The 14510-nt window shown below is 48.1% G+C and overlaps 1 protein-coding gene across 1 annotated transcript in view; it reads left to right on the top strand.

The window, feature by feature from the left end:
• Positions 1-1825: 1825 nt before the first annotated feature.
• Positions 1826-14510, top strand: part of XKR4 (XK related 4) — a 228880-nt gene continuing 216195 nt past the window's right edge. Inside the window, exon 1 of the mRNA XM_030012770.1 lies at positions 1826-2783. Within this exon, the coding sequence (XP_029868630.1) occupies positions 1915-2783 (869 nt within the window). The 5' untranslated portion in view covers positions 1826-1914. The remainder of the gene's footprint in view (positions 2784-14510) is intronic.

Below are 14510 nucleotides of genomic sequence, written 5' to 3'. Positions count from 1 at the left end.
TATGACTTCTCTTTAATTAATGAAGGGGCTATATTTAGTCACGTATCTTAACGTAACAGTGCCCTATCACAGTCTCACTGGCATTCCTATTAAGATATTCCAGCAACGTGGCTGAACTATCTCACCGCTCTATTTTGAGGAGGCAGAGGGCACGCTTACAAAATATTCCAGAGGTAAAAAAAAAAAAAAAAAAAAAAGTCGAAGAGGTCGATGGGTTGCTCATCCTGTACGTTTGGAGATGCAGGAGGACAGAGAGGGCAGAAGGGCCAAGGGTGGGTGGCAAACGGCCCTCCCCGGCCGCACCCCGACCCTGCGCCCGGCAGCTGGGCATCGCGGCCCGGGTGACTCCCGGGGGCAGGAGGCTGGCGGCTTTCAGGGGCCGGGTAGCGACCGCACACCTGCGTCCCCCGCCGGGCTCCGAGTGCGGCGGCAGCCGCGGGCCGCCCGAGGCGGGGCGGGGGGGGGGACTCCTCGCTGGGGCGCGGCCGCCGGCTCCGCCCGGGACGGCTCCCCCCGGGACGGCTCCCCCCGGCCCGGCTCCCGCGGGCCGCCCAAGTTGGAAACTGGAGGCGGGGTCGCCTCTGCCACCCGAATACCCGGGGGAGCTCTGGGGAGCGGCCGCGCTCCAGGGGCACCCCGAGCTGCGGGGAAAGGGGCGGGGGCGCGGGGCGGTGAAAGGCGTCGTGAGTTCGCCTGGTGAATCTTACGCATAAAATGCGGTTTCTCCGGGTGGCGGAACAAAACGGTGTCTCCCCACCTCCCCCCAAACGCCTCGAAGAGAGCGTGAGTCACGGCGCAGTGCGAGAACCGCACCTCGCCGTCGCATTCCACAAAGTTAGGGGAACTACGGCAGCGTCTCCTGCGGGACTTGCCGGGTCGGCGGGGGCGGGGGTCAGCGCAGCTCCGCGGGTGCCGGCCGCTGGCTCCCGCTCTGCGCTCCGGCGGGGCACCACCGCCGGCCCCGGCCCCCCGGCCCCGCGCCGGGGCGGCGGCGGCTCCCTCCGGTCCGGGGATCCCCGCTCGCAGGGAGAAGCCCGGGGAGCGGGGGCCGCCGCCCTCCTCGCCGCCCCATCCGCAACCACCCGCGTCCCGCCACTCCGCCCCCTCGCCGGCGGGGCAGACTCACCCCAAACCGCGCCGAGGACGCCGGGGGGGGGACGGCAGCGGAGCCGTCGGCAGCGCCGCGCCGCTCCCGCGGCCCCGGCCCCGGCCGGCGCCGGCCACACCCCGCCTCTCCCCGCTCCCTCGTCCCGCGGGGCAGCCGCCTCCCCGTCGCCGCCGCGCCCACCTCCCCAGGCCGGGCAGCCGAGCGGCCGCCTGCCCCCGCCGCCGCAGGGCCGCGCTCCGCACCCCGGGGGCCGCGCCGGGCCCTTCCCTCCCGGCGGCCGAGCGCCCCCTTCCCCGCCCCTGCGCCAGCGCCGGTGCCGGTGCCGGGCGGGGGGCGGCGGCAGCGAGGGAAGAGGGATGAGGTCATCCTCTTTCCCGGCGTCAGTCAGCTGGGTGGTGGCGGCGGCGGGTGCGGGCGGAGGCGGGCGGGGAGGCGGGGGCGGGATGCGCTGCTCCGGGCAGCGCTGCCCTGCCAGCTCCCGGCTCGGGCAGAGCGCGGCGGCGGCGGCGGCGGCGGCGGCCCCGGCAACCGCCGGCCCCCGCGGAGGCGGCGGCGGGGCGGGCGGGCTGAGCGCGGCTCCTCGCAGGCAGGCGGCGCTGCGGGCGCGGCCGCCGCGGAGGAGCCGCCCGCGGGCGCGCAGCCCGGCGCGGAGCGGGGAGAGCGGACGCGGGGAGCGGCGGGTCCGCGGCGGCTGCGGCGGCGGAGGGCGGGCGGCAGGAGGCGGAGGAGGAGGAGCAGGGGGAGGCGCGGGATAAAGGAGCGCTCGCTGCTCCCGCTCGCTCTCCGGCGGGGCTGAGGGAGGCATCATGGCCGCGAAGTCGGACGGGCGGCGGAAGATGAAGAAGGGCGGCGAGGTGGCGTTCACGCCGCTGCAGAACTCCGAGCACTCGGGCTCCGTGCAGGCGCTGGCCCCGGGGCTGCCCGCCGGCGCCGGGCCGGGCGGCGGCAGCGACGACGACGAGGCTCCCGGGGGCGGGTGCTGCAGCGGCGGCGGCGGCGGCGGGGACGGCTCGGGCGGCGGCTCCCGCTGCTGCTGCTGCTGCTGCTGCTGCTGCTGCGGCGGCGGCGGCAGAGGAGGAGACGGCGGCGGGGGCGGCGGCGGGGGCTCCCGGGGCTCGGGCGGGGGCTCGTCCTCCTTGTGCCTGCGGCTGGGCAGGGAGCAGCGGCGCTACTCGCTGTGGGACTGCCTCTGGATCCTGGCCGCCCTGGCCGTGTACTTCGCGGACGTGGGCACCGACATCTGGCTGGCGGTCGACTACTACCTGCGGGGCCAGCGCTGGTGGTTCGGGCTCACCCTCTTCTTCGTGCTGCTGGGCTCCCTCTCCGTGCAGGTCTTCAGCTTCCGCTGGTTCGCGCACGACTTCAGCACCGAGGACAGCGCCGCCGCCGCCGCCGCGGCCGCCGGGCACTGCCCCGCCGCCGAGAGCAAGCTGCTGGTGAGCAGCGGCTCGGCGGCCGCGGACATCGACGCCGCTCGCCCCTGCACGCCGCAGCGGCAGGCGTCCACCGCCAGCAAGAGCAACGCCACCAACAGCAGCAGCAACAGCAGCAGCAACGCGGCCGGCAGCGGCGCCGCCGGTCCCCGCGCCGGCGGCGGCAGGTCGGCGTCCTGCGCCTTCTGTGTCTGGCTCCTGCAGTCGCTCGTCCACATCCTGCAGCTGGGGCAGGTCTGGAGGTGAGCAGCCGAGCCGGGGCCGGGGCCGGGACCGGGGCCGGGGCCGGGGCCGGGGCCGGGGCCGGCTCCCCTCGCCGCGGGGGAGGGAGCCCGGCCGCGGGCGGGACTGCGCACGGCGAGCGGCCGCCTGTCCCCCTCGGGGTCCCTCCTCGGGACAGCGCTCCCCGGCCCGCCGGGCCGCGAAGGGGCTCGGGGGCGGCCGGGACCCCGCGGGGCCGTCAGCGGCCCCGGCCGCGGGGTGTCCCGCCCCGTCGAGAGGAGCCCCGCCGGGTCCCTGAGCGCCCTGCGCCGCACGGGCGGCCGCCGCCGCCGCTCCGGGAGGCGCTCGGCTGCGGCGAGGTGCCCTCAGCTTCCCGGGACCCCTCGGCCGGGGGCTAAGTGAGAACAAGGGAGCGGGCGGGGGAAAATGGGAACACCCCGGCGGTGTGCGGCTCCCGGTCTGCGCACACGTGGCCAGGGCGGCGTTGCCGCCGGCGGGGAACTTCACTGACGGCGAGGAGTTTCTCTGCAGAAACTGTTAATGAACACCCCGTTGCTGCGTTTTGATACTTCTGTGTAAATTCGCTGCGTGCAGTCTGCTCCATGCTACGCGTGTGCGTTTTCTGTATAGGTGATTTAGTAAAGGAATGGCTTCTGAAGCAAACTTTTGAGTAACTGCTCTCAAAAACGTTCACAAGCGACTTAGTGTGCGTTACAGAAAGGATGTGCAGAAGTAGGCTGTGGAAGGCACTTACGGAACAGGGAGGTGACATCATAGTTTGCAAAAGTGAAGTTTTCCTTTACTTTAAGCACATTTCCAGGAAAGTTTTATATGCAGGCCGATTACCCTGCAAACACATTTAGTGCTGCCTGAAAAGTGCAGAGTTCAGAATGCATAGTGTATAAGGAGTTAAAATTTCCACATAACATTGTGGAAGAGAGGGTCTGTGTTGAAGAAGGTCATGTGGTGGGGCAGTGCACTAAAGCAACAGCTAAAATCCTTTGGGGGTATCTCGTCTGATGGGTGGAAAGGAATTCTCTCAAGTTTCTTTTCCGGAAACATTAGTTTTTCACAATTATTTCATTAGAGAGTTTAATTCATTGTTCCTCTCAACTTCCAACTCTGCTGTTTTTAATCTCTGTCACACCCTTTTGGACAGGGACTTTTGCTCTGTATTAGTGCGGTATCCACTACTGCTCCGTTCTGCTTGTGGCCTTTAAGCATCAAGGAATCCAAGTGCTGCGAGATAATAGACCAAAGATCTTGGCGTGCCATAACTAAGTATCTTTCACCTTCCAGGTTCTTTGGTTTATTATAAAAACCACAATTTTCTAAACTTGTGAAACTAACTCCCAAGTTACAGGTGTGCTTGATATTAACTATGAGAGGGAAACAGAATTCTGAATGAAAAGCAGTGCTTTGTTCTGGATCTTGTATGCTTGTATGCTCTACCTCCACAGTTGAACAAAAGTTAAATTTAGGACTTTCTGAATGAGATGGTTTTATGTAATATTTAGACCTGGTCCTGCAGAGACAGAAGAGTAGGTACAGTGGCTCAAATTGTACATAGAAATTCATGTTGATACTCATCCATATAGAAAATAAACAGTGTGTATCATGCTGAGTGACACAGAAGAGAGTTTTACAAAGTCTGGCATCATGACTCTGTATTGGAAAACACAAAGAGCAGGGCTTTGGGTGGAGCAGGGTGCGATCTGATATTGCACAGCACTTCTGTCAGATGAGGTGGCTGGGATTTAGAGCTCTCCAGCTGCTTGCTTTTTGCTGAAGCACAATCTCTTTTAACATAAGATTTGCTCCTTGCAAGAGCACCTAGTCCTTGTATTTAAAGCTAGCTGAGCCTCTTTTGATTATATGTAGCTTTTCTTCATGTTTTATGTGCAGTAGCTTAAGACTACCAGAATATTAAATCGATGAGGTGTGTTAGGACATTATTGATGTTTTAGCCTGTTAAACTTTTTGGTTTTTTTTTCAGTGAAACAGAGTAGTAGAATTGTTTGTCTGTCAGTAATTTAGTAGTGTTTATTTGCAGTTTTCCACAAACATACAAATTATGTGGTCAGTTGTATGCAGTCGTGCATATCAGCACTTCATAATTGATTAAAGTGACTTCATTTTAATTCCCTAGGTATATGCCTCATAAGGGAGAGCCTTTGGAGTCATCTAAAACTAATAATGGGCACCAAAAAGGAGAGGTCACATCAAGCCCTGAGAAACTCTGTACATAAGCGTGGTGTCAGAACTAACACAATCTGTGGAAATTTTCTGGAAAATAGTGTCTCTATTTGGACACTTAATAGTCCAAAGCTTCTGCTCTGCAGTTAACATCTGCACTGGCCTGAGCAAACAGCTCCTGAGCATTTAGGCTGAAGATGATCTGAAGTGTTTCCCAGTTGTATGTGTTTGCGGACTAACTCTTTCTTTGATGCAGCTAAACAGACCGTGCCGGCTGTGTTAGCACCACAAGTGCCCACGTGCTGGGGGCACCATCCCCACAGCTGACAAAACCCACGTTACCCTTTGTTCTGTGCCTTTCTCTGCGTGTTTCCCCTCAGCTTTCAGTTTTTCCTTGTCTTTTTCTTTTGGCGGTGGTTAAAGCTCTCTTATAGCTACATTTAGGTTTTCTGTTACTTATTGTATTTAATCCCCCACAAGCAAAAATGACAGTAATATTTCTGTCATTTCTCTGCCGACAAGAAGTCCTAGGTATGAGAACTGAGGTTTTGCATCAGGGCAAGGATATCAGGGAATGAGGAGAGAGGTTTGCTTGTGCCTGATTCTCAATATACTGAAACTGGTGTTCATTCTGCTTTAATTTGGTGTTCGTTGTCCTCTGCCTCCTCTTAAAATGCTGAATTCTTGAGGTCTTCAATTTCCCTTTATTTGTCCCATTGCCAAAGGTTTTGGGGGGAACTGTGTCAACTGCTTATTTAAGGAAGCCATTCTGAGGAATGGGGGATACAACTGGCAATCCCAGTGTTCTTGGATTACAAAAAAAAAGAAGTGTAAAAATGTGGGTTTAGTGATTAGTTCTGTCAGGGTGATTTTTAACAATTCCAAAGATTTTCTTTGTCTTACAATCAAGATTAATTTTTGTTTACAAACATATTGGAAACCAGATCATTGAAAATGATTATGTGTTAATTTTAACTAAAATGTGCTAATGGGAAATGAATGAGGTCTTTAATGTGGCATGGAACAATGCTGGAAATAGGAAATCTAAAATTACTAAAACAATTTTTTTCCTAGATTGTAAAAAAGGGGATCTGCAGCAGCAGCTAAGCTGCCAATCAGTTCTGAATAAAAATGTGTCTTTTTTTCTTTTGAAATCGGTGTAACGACTTTTTTCCCAGAAATTTTAGAAGACTGAATTCTTCCATTTTGAAGAATAAGCATTTTTTTTTTTTCGGGGGTTGGATGTTCACAGACTTCCTGATAACACTGTCCCTCAGTTAAAATTCCAGTGAAGTCTCTGAGGAGTTGCTTGCCACAGCTGAGTGCAGATACAAAGCCTTTGTTGGCAGCTAATTTCACATTAAAATATGATCACTGATGAGATTCTGCCTTCAGAGATAGATACAGCTACATTTACTTATCCATATTTCCAGTGTGTTCTGCTTTTTACCAATATGTGGGCATGGAAGCCACGCTGTGGAGCCCTGTTCTCCCAAGCAGGTGCTGTGAGAGACATGGCTTTTTATTAGCAGACTCTGAGGAGTACGAGGAGGATGTAACGTACTGGGTCTTTGTATTCCATTGAAAGGAAAAAAGGGAAGTGGGTGCTTTAATTTATAGTCTGTAAGGACTATGTAGAGGTATATGGGCCAGTAGGATTCAGATAAAGTATTGCCCTTTCAGCCTGGCATGAAAGTATGTAACCACTACCCTTGAGTATCCCTTTGATTCACTAAGCTTCCCAGGCTTAGCCCTGGCTTTCAGATTTTGCAGTGGATAGCAGGACTTGGTGACTGGATGTTAAGAGATAATAGCATTCCCTTGGCATCTGTGGAGCTGGTTCATTTCCTTGAATACTTTTTCTCTGGATGAGATTCCTTTGGGCTGGCAGGACTGGGGAGCCATGCTCCTGAAGCTGGGTGAAGGTGTCCTGAAAGCCAGCCCTGGGGGGAGCATGGGTTGTGGGAAACTGGGTGGGCAAGAGGAGGAGATTGCAGGACTTGATGGTGCCCATCTTGTGGTGTCTGGAAAGCAAGAAGTAGCTCCCTGAGACAACTGTTGTGCCTTGCAGGGGAATGGTGTGAGCAGGCTGCCTTCATGCTCGGAGTGCTTGGAAGTTCCCACGGTCGCTGTCATTTTGTCTGAAAGGCTGCAGTCAAAGTGCCTGAAAGGGAACTGTCAAGTTTCTGTAGCCAAAAAGGCCAGAGGAAGGGTGAATCATTGGAAAGAAGAGGACTGGAAATTACCCTTTAAAGTTATTTCTGGGTAGCTGAGATGATACTGAGATGACTTAAGTATATCCCTCTCAACAGAGTGAGGGGTTTTGGCTGAGATTTGCTAGCTGTGTGGGAATCCACCTAGAGAAGGAGGAGGAGATGCCAGGTTAATTGCTGGCCCTTCCAGGTGGCACTTGTCCAGGGCAGGTATCTGTTCCAAAGGGGGTCTGGTTCCCTGAGAAGTGATGCCATGATTTAGCTACATCTGTGTCCTGGTTTCAGCTGGGATAGAGTTAATTTTCTTTCTAGTAGCTGCTATAGTGTTGTGTCTTGGATTCAGCGTGAGAAGAATGTTGATAACACACTGATGTTTTCAGTTGTTGCTCAGTAGTGTTTAGTCTAAAGTCAAGGATTTTTCTGCTTCTCATGCCCAGCCAGCAAGAAGGCTGGAGGGGCACAAGAAGTTGGGATGGGACACAGCCAGGGCAGCTGACCCAAACTGGCCAACAGGGTATTCCATACCATGTGATGTCATGCCCAGTATATAAACTGGGGGGAGTTGGCCTGAGGGGGGCAGGCCTGGGAAATAACCTGGTACCAGTCAGCAAGTAGTGAGCAGTTGCATTGTGCATCACTTGGTTTGTATATTCCAATCCTTTTATTATTATTGTCATTTTATTATTGTTATTATTATCATTATTACTTTCTTCCTTTCTGTTCTACAAAACTGTTCTTGTCTCAACCCATGAGTTTTACCTTTTTTTTTTCCCCAATTCTCTCCCCCATCCCACTGGGTGGTGGGGAGGAGTAAGTGAGCGGCTGCATGGTGCTTAGTTACCGGCTGGGGTTAAACCACGACAATCTGCTTATGTGTAATACTAAGAAATCATTATCTTCCTTCTCCTTCCTGGCTCTTACTTGGAAAAAAAAAAACCCTGAACAAAAAAGAGTTGGAGGAAGGTTGTAGAGGTGATGCTGGGTTCTGGAAGCAGTGTGAGTTGCAGTCCCTTCTGGTGCCCTGTGGAAGCATTTTTCACAGGGCTGGATCATCCGCCAAAGAAATTTCATTGCCTGCACTCACAGGCTTCACCTCTGCAATCAGTTGATGCTCTTACAGTTTCCAAAAAAAAAAAGGGGAATGGTGTCTGCACTGTGTATGGGAAGTCCTTATGACTTCCTCAGGTGCTCACTGTTAAGCATGACTGGGTGCCTAAGCTGGAACTGTGGGCAAGGTAGTTCAAATTAAGAAAAACATCATCAGTCTTCAAATCAGCTCAATTCCATCCTTAAATAGGTACATTTGTTTTCACACTTTTGCTCTACATAGTAGTTTTGACACTTTTGTTCAGTAGTAGTGTAGGAGTTCAGTGTAGTTAGGTGGTCAATAACTCCAGCTGCCATTGGACTGCAGACTGAGATGTGATAATATCTCAATCTGACACTAGTTTTTCTCACTGTTTTGAAATCTGCCAGATAATTTGTCACATTGAGTCCAAATTTATGAATCATAGCCGTTTTCTAGACAAGATTATTGCATATCCTCCCCATCTGTCTCTTAGTGTAGCGAAATGCTAACACTCAGCAATACCATATTTCTTTTATTGAGTTACTGCAGTGCTTGAGTTAAAGTCCTACTGGCTAACTATTTTGCTTGCTGTGTCTTTAGGACTCAGGAAAGGTGATGGGCTGTCAGAAATAAGAATTAAAGTTTTCTTTTTTTCCCCTCTCAGAAAGCAGGATTAGAAGGGGCAAGCCCACGCTGTAGGTGGCCTGACTACATTTAAACTTTTGCTAATACATTCAGCAGAATAAATATTCAATTTTTTTTTCTTTTTTCTTTTTTTTTTTTTTTCTTGAAGACAGTGATATGCAGATGAAGGCTGTGCCTTTCATAATTTTTTTGGAAACACACAAGTGAAGCTTTACTATGTTCTTAAAAATCTCTTACAAGTCTGCATACAAATCAGATTTTGTATTCAGTTTATTCTAATAACCTAAGCTACATGTAAAAGATGCTGATGTACTTCAGAAGAAAGATACTGTACTTTAATAATTAACAAGGGTTCTCTCTATAGAGAATATTTATCAGTTACGTAAGTTTTCAGATTTTCAAAGGATTGCTTAAGCACTAAAACTTCTGATTGCTCAACTGGCTTAGTAGGAGAACTAATATTTTACACATGGAATGCTTTCTAGAAATTTATATATGGGAAGAATTTGTATTTGGCTTTGACCAGACCAGTGGGAAATCTATATGATTTTAGGGGTTTGTGTTTCAGAGGATTTGGTGTCACCATGTATAGATATTATTCTAGAGTTCTCTGATGCCATGCAGGAATGACTGTATGTACATACCATGAATTCAAATAAATGTTTCGCATTATAATTTGTTTCTAAATGTTGTAAACTTGCAGCAGGTTCTTGCAACCAACTGAGTTGTTTCAGCTAAAATTTCTGTTACTTACATCAGGGAAAGTATTTAGTGCTGAAAGGTCAGTCTGCATGTCCACGTCTCCTGTGGGAAAGCAAGAAAGTGTAACATCACAGCATGATCTATAGCTTCAGTTATCCTGCTCCGTATCTTCAGGTCATTTACATCACAGTTTACCTTGTTTGGAAGAGTACTCTTTTTGTCAGCTGGCTTAGTCCTTAATATTTGTCCATGAGGACTAACTTGGCTACAAAGGTACAAAAGTTCTAGTAAAATTAAAATGAAATCAATTCATATGTCACTTATAACAGTGTTCACTCATTCTTCCATCTCTCTGTTCCAATTAAGTAGCTTCTAATATACAGCAGATTAATCACAACAGTGACTTACAGTTTCAGGAAACAGGTTGTTTTGGAGGAATTTATCAGGCACAGACAAAATCAATAGCTCTTTTGCTTGCATTTCAAGGTACAGTAGAAATTTGTGGTTGCTGAAGTATATTTACAAAGTGGTGCCATTTTTGTCTATTTTAGCACAGCTGTCAGTTGTATACATTGTGTCAAGTAGACACATAGGAGTGGAAGTGGCAAACAGGCTGTAAAAAGAACTGTTTTGATTTGCTTGATTTTTAAAATGAAAGGAGGCTGATATAAGAGAGAACACGAGGGAGAATTGAGGGAACATATAAAAGGAAGCAGGTTGTGAAAAGGCACAGGAATACCAGATAATCCTTGTATGCTGTGTGCCTAAAACTCCAGTTTATTTCCCTTCAGCCACTGACCAAAGAGAGATTACTTGAATAATTTGCTAAGTGACTGCTTGAGACACTGGAGAAGGAGGCAGGAAAAAAGAAGAGTTGTGTGTCTGGGCAAACTCACAGCGAAAATGTTAGATACCCAGAGAAAATGTTAGATAAACTCTGATTGCAGTGAGTAGTCACCTGAACAACAATAAATACAAAGGTGAGGTAACAGTTTGACATCAGTTCACAGGGGAGGGAGTACTCTTAAGTATCTTTTCATAAATTTTAGAATTAAAAAAATCTTGGTCTTGGATATATATTTTTCCAAGAGATTTCACCTGAATTTCCTGACAACGATAACCTGAATTACCATCTCCCTGTGTTCTCTAATTGCTGAGGTGGTTTCCTATCACTGTCCCTCTCATTCTGTTTCCCTCCCTGAATGGCTGAAATGGGTAATAATGTCTTTTTTCCCCCAAGATAAAATAATTGCTATCCTAGGTTATTATTTCCATTACTTTTCTTTTGACAACATGCTTGTGCTGTTCACTATGTTCATGGTATTTGTATGGCAAGCCATATAAATCTTTTTGGTTGGCAGGAATAATCAGTGGGGGTGGTTAACACTATCAGTTACAAATGATTTGATATCACGAGTTGGAGCAAATGGAGCGAGACTGTTTTGTGGGGTGTTTTCAAAGGAAGTTTGGCAGCCAGTGATGTGACAACAAAAGTAACTTCTTCATGTTCTTCTAAAACTGGAAGGTGTGACTTAGGCAAGACTAATGTACCAAGGACCGGTACCAGCTGCTTTAGAGAAAGATGCAGATGTCTTACGGTGAATAAAAAGTGAATTAACCTACAGACGGAAGGACAGTTTTCCTTATCTCTATCAGCTGCTATATATCAGATTGATTTGTGCCCTTAAGAATGAAGGTTAGTGGTGCCACAGTTTTCAACATTACTCACTTTAATGGGATGTTTTCGTGTAAACATCTGAGCTATTCTAGGATCCTGCCAACTTCTTTGAGTGGTGTTTTTCCATGTGTGGTGCATAGGATCGGCAGATTAGTTCCAGCAGATCCAAGAAAAGTACCTTGTAATATCAAGCACTAGACTTCAGTTCTCTACAGAGGGATCTATACATGCATAGAAAACAACGAAAAGCCACTGTGCTGATACTTTCACTGTTTAATAGTGGCTAGTGTGGAACAATAAGCTTTGTCATTATAAATGCATGGTCTTTTTTTATCTTAAAAAGGAGTATCGGTGGAGGTGTGTCTCTTCTTATTTTTCTTCAACCCTAATCTTCATATGATCACTTTATATGGAAATCTTTCTGTGCCAGATCTAAAATAGACTCAGCTCTGCAAAGCAGAATTTAGATGTTCTTCAGGCATAAAGACCTGAAAAGATGATCTAGAAAATTGGGCTCAACAGCCTTGTTAGGAAGTTTCTTGAGGAACTTAAACATAATGGACCATAGTGTTCAACTTGAAAGCATCCTAGAGGCTTGTATTTCTGTGTTTTGCCTGTGTCCAGAACCTCCGCAGCACACACAGCCTGAGTTTCTATTTCTCATTTAAGCCCACTGCAAACCAGAAGCTCAGCTGGAGCGGCACCAAAATCCCTTAGTGGATCCAGTTGGCAAGCATTGTTTAAACCTGCTTTATGAGCAATGATGAGCTTGGATCCCCGACAAGTATTACTGACTCAGCCTTGTTTTATAGTACTGGAAAAATGTCCCTTGTGATTAGAATATTTGCTCAGGTTTTAGGCAATCTGAGTCCACTGCCCTTTCCAGCTGTGAGGGCTCAGATCCTGTCTCCCTGAGTGCTTTCTGCACCGAGGCTTGGGCAAGACTGGATGGGGACATTTTCTGTCCTTCCTGCTGGAGCTGTGTTATCATGCTGACAGAAATGTCATGTTCGTGAGGCCAAAGAAGAAGACCTAATACTTGGGGCCTTCAAATGGGACCAAATACAGATTTCCCTGTCTTTCTTTTTTACTGCTTAATTAATTTTTGTTTCCTGCCTTTTAACCTTCTCTCTCTCTTATCCTAAAAGTACGCTGCTGGTATTTCTGTTTACAAACATTCATCCGTCATGCATAGTATAACCACAAACGGCACCATAATACAGATCTACATGGAAATGCCTGCTTAGCTTATGGGAGTAGCTCTAGATGACCTGAATTAGCTGAAGGATTGCTTTATTCATTTTTTCATCAATGTTTCCCTGTCATATGTAGTCAACCTTAGAAAAAGAGAAAGAGGAAAGATGTTTTTGATACGTCACTCAGTAGTTGTTTCACCCTTTTCCTCTGTTGTCTCTTGCAAAAGTGAATTAAACAGAAATTTAAAAAATGCTTGAGTTCCTGGTTCTTGCTCTGAGTTGATTTTCTGATAACATTTTTGTAGTTGATTTTTATCAACATAAGCGGCACAGTTTTGTGGCTGAAATAAAACCCTATCTTCATGTCCCAACTCCTTGTCTCTCAGCTCACCACAAGCTCCACAGCAAGTGGAGCCCAAGTTTTCAGTATGCGTAATTTTGGTTGCCTTTTTTACCTCTCTGAGTTTCAGAAATGAACTACATCACTGCTTCACTTTCATTGGAGTGGAGCTTATTACCTCTTTTCTTTTTTTCTTAAAAGGGGAAGAAGATTTAAAATGGCTCACTTTGGGATTCAAAAGCAGTGCATACTTCTGAAATTGTTATCCTTTAGTTATTTAGTACGTATTTGCAGTCTAGTTGTTATATGGCTATTATGAAGCTTAATTTTTGTAACATACTTTGAGATACTCAGATGGAAAATGATCTAAGTGGAAACAATTCAAAACAAATTATCATTTCAACATGCCTGTCAAAACATGTTTTAAGTTAAACGTGTTGAAAACATGAACATCTCTCTGTAATGGACGTCATTGGGATATTAAAGCAAGACTTTAATATTTTAAGGATTTCTTTCCTCAAGGGTTTATGCTTATTATGCCCATAATAGGATATACAGCTTAAAAAGTTTTGTCCTTCACCCTATTTCCTTCACCTGCCCACTTCTGCTGCTTTAAGTTAGCTCATCACTTCCTCTCTTGTGCCATTTTCCTTGTTTGTTAGTTTGCTTTATAAACTGGATCTAACATGCTATGGAAAGAAAATGGCCTGGGTAACAAGGGTTAGGAATTTTTTTAAACATAATGGAGGTGCTAGAATCAACTTCAGTCCAAAGCTTCCAAGCACTGGACATTTCAGCTTCAAAACCAGTGACATGTATGGGTGACAGCAGACAAATAAGCTGAGTGTACAACATTTCCAGTAGTAATGGCGGAAACTACATTCAACACAGAATTATTGGAAAAAGCATAAATGTAAGCAGAGTTCATAGTATATTAAACAAAGATGTTCTGTAAGTAAAGACTGGGCAATTAAAGATGTACCCAAGTGAAGCCAAATACAGTGCAGAGGATAATTAATGTGGCTGAGACAACTCAATAATAACGGCTTTGAACTTCTACAATAGTGCATTAATGCGTGTGTCAAAAGGAGGGATTGCATTTACAGTCAACAACCATTTGTTAGGAATTTTTACCACACAGGTTAATTAAGGACTCATGATAACAGAGTATGAAAATTACCTTACCGAACTAAGGGCTGTGTTTGGTCCTTAAGTATGCTATTCATTATTTTTTCTGTACCTAAAAAATAAAAATTTGGAGAGGTATGTTTTTCTATACCCTGTCTTCATTCTGTTAGTGTCACTTCTGTGGCAGAGCTACTCCATTAATTAGCCAATTGACTTAGAGAATTAATTAATTATTGGGTGTGTTCTTTGCATGGCTGGATTAAATCAAGAGGGCTGCTGAGAAAACTAGCAAAGGGTTCAAAACCAGCCACCCCACCATGAGTCCCTAAGTTTGTCTCTGAAGGGGCTGGCTCAGCCCGCTGTAGAGCCTTCTGGTGAGTGTGGGTGAGCAGAGCGTAAAAGTGTGGCACCCGTTGAAACGGGTTGAAAAGTTGAAACGCACCTGTTCCCTTGCCAGGTTGGACCTGTTACTCAGATGCTGTCAGGGAGACTGAGAACTTGAGAATTTGGGCTTGTTTTGTGAGTTTGTGGGGGTTTTACACTCATCAGTTTAAAAATATAGTCCCTCTAGAGGGAGAAT

The sequence above is a fragment of the Aquila chrysaetos genome, chromosome 4, assembly GCF_900496995.4.
Source record: "Aquila chrysaetos chrysaetos chromosome 4, bAquChr1.4, whole genome shotgun sequence".
NCBI classification, from domain to species: domain Eukaryota; kingdom Metazoa; phylum Chordata; class Aves; order Accipitriformes; family Accipitridae; genus Aquila; species Aquila chrysaetos.
The sequence above is the reverse complement of the archived record's forward strand: the minus strand, read 5'-3'. Positions and strand labels throughout refer to the sequence as shown.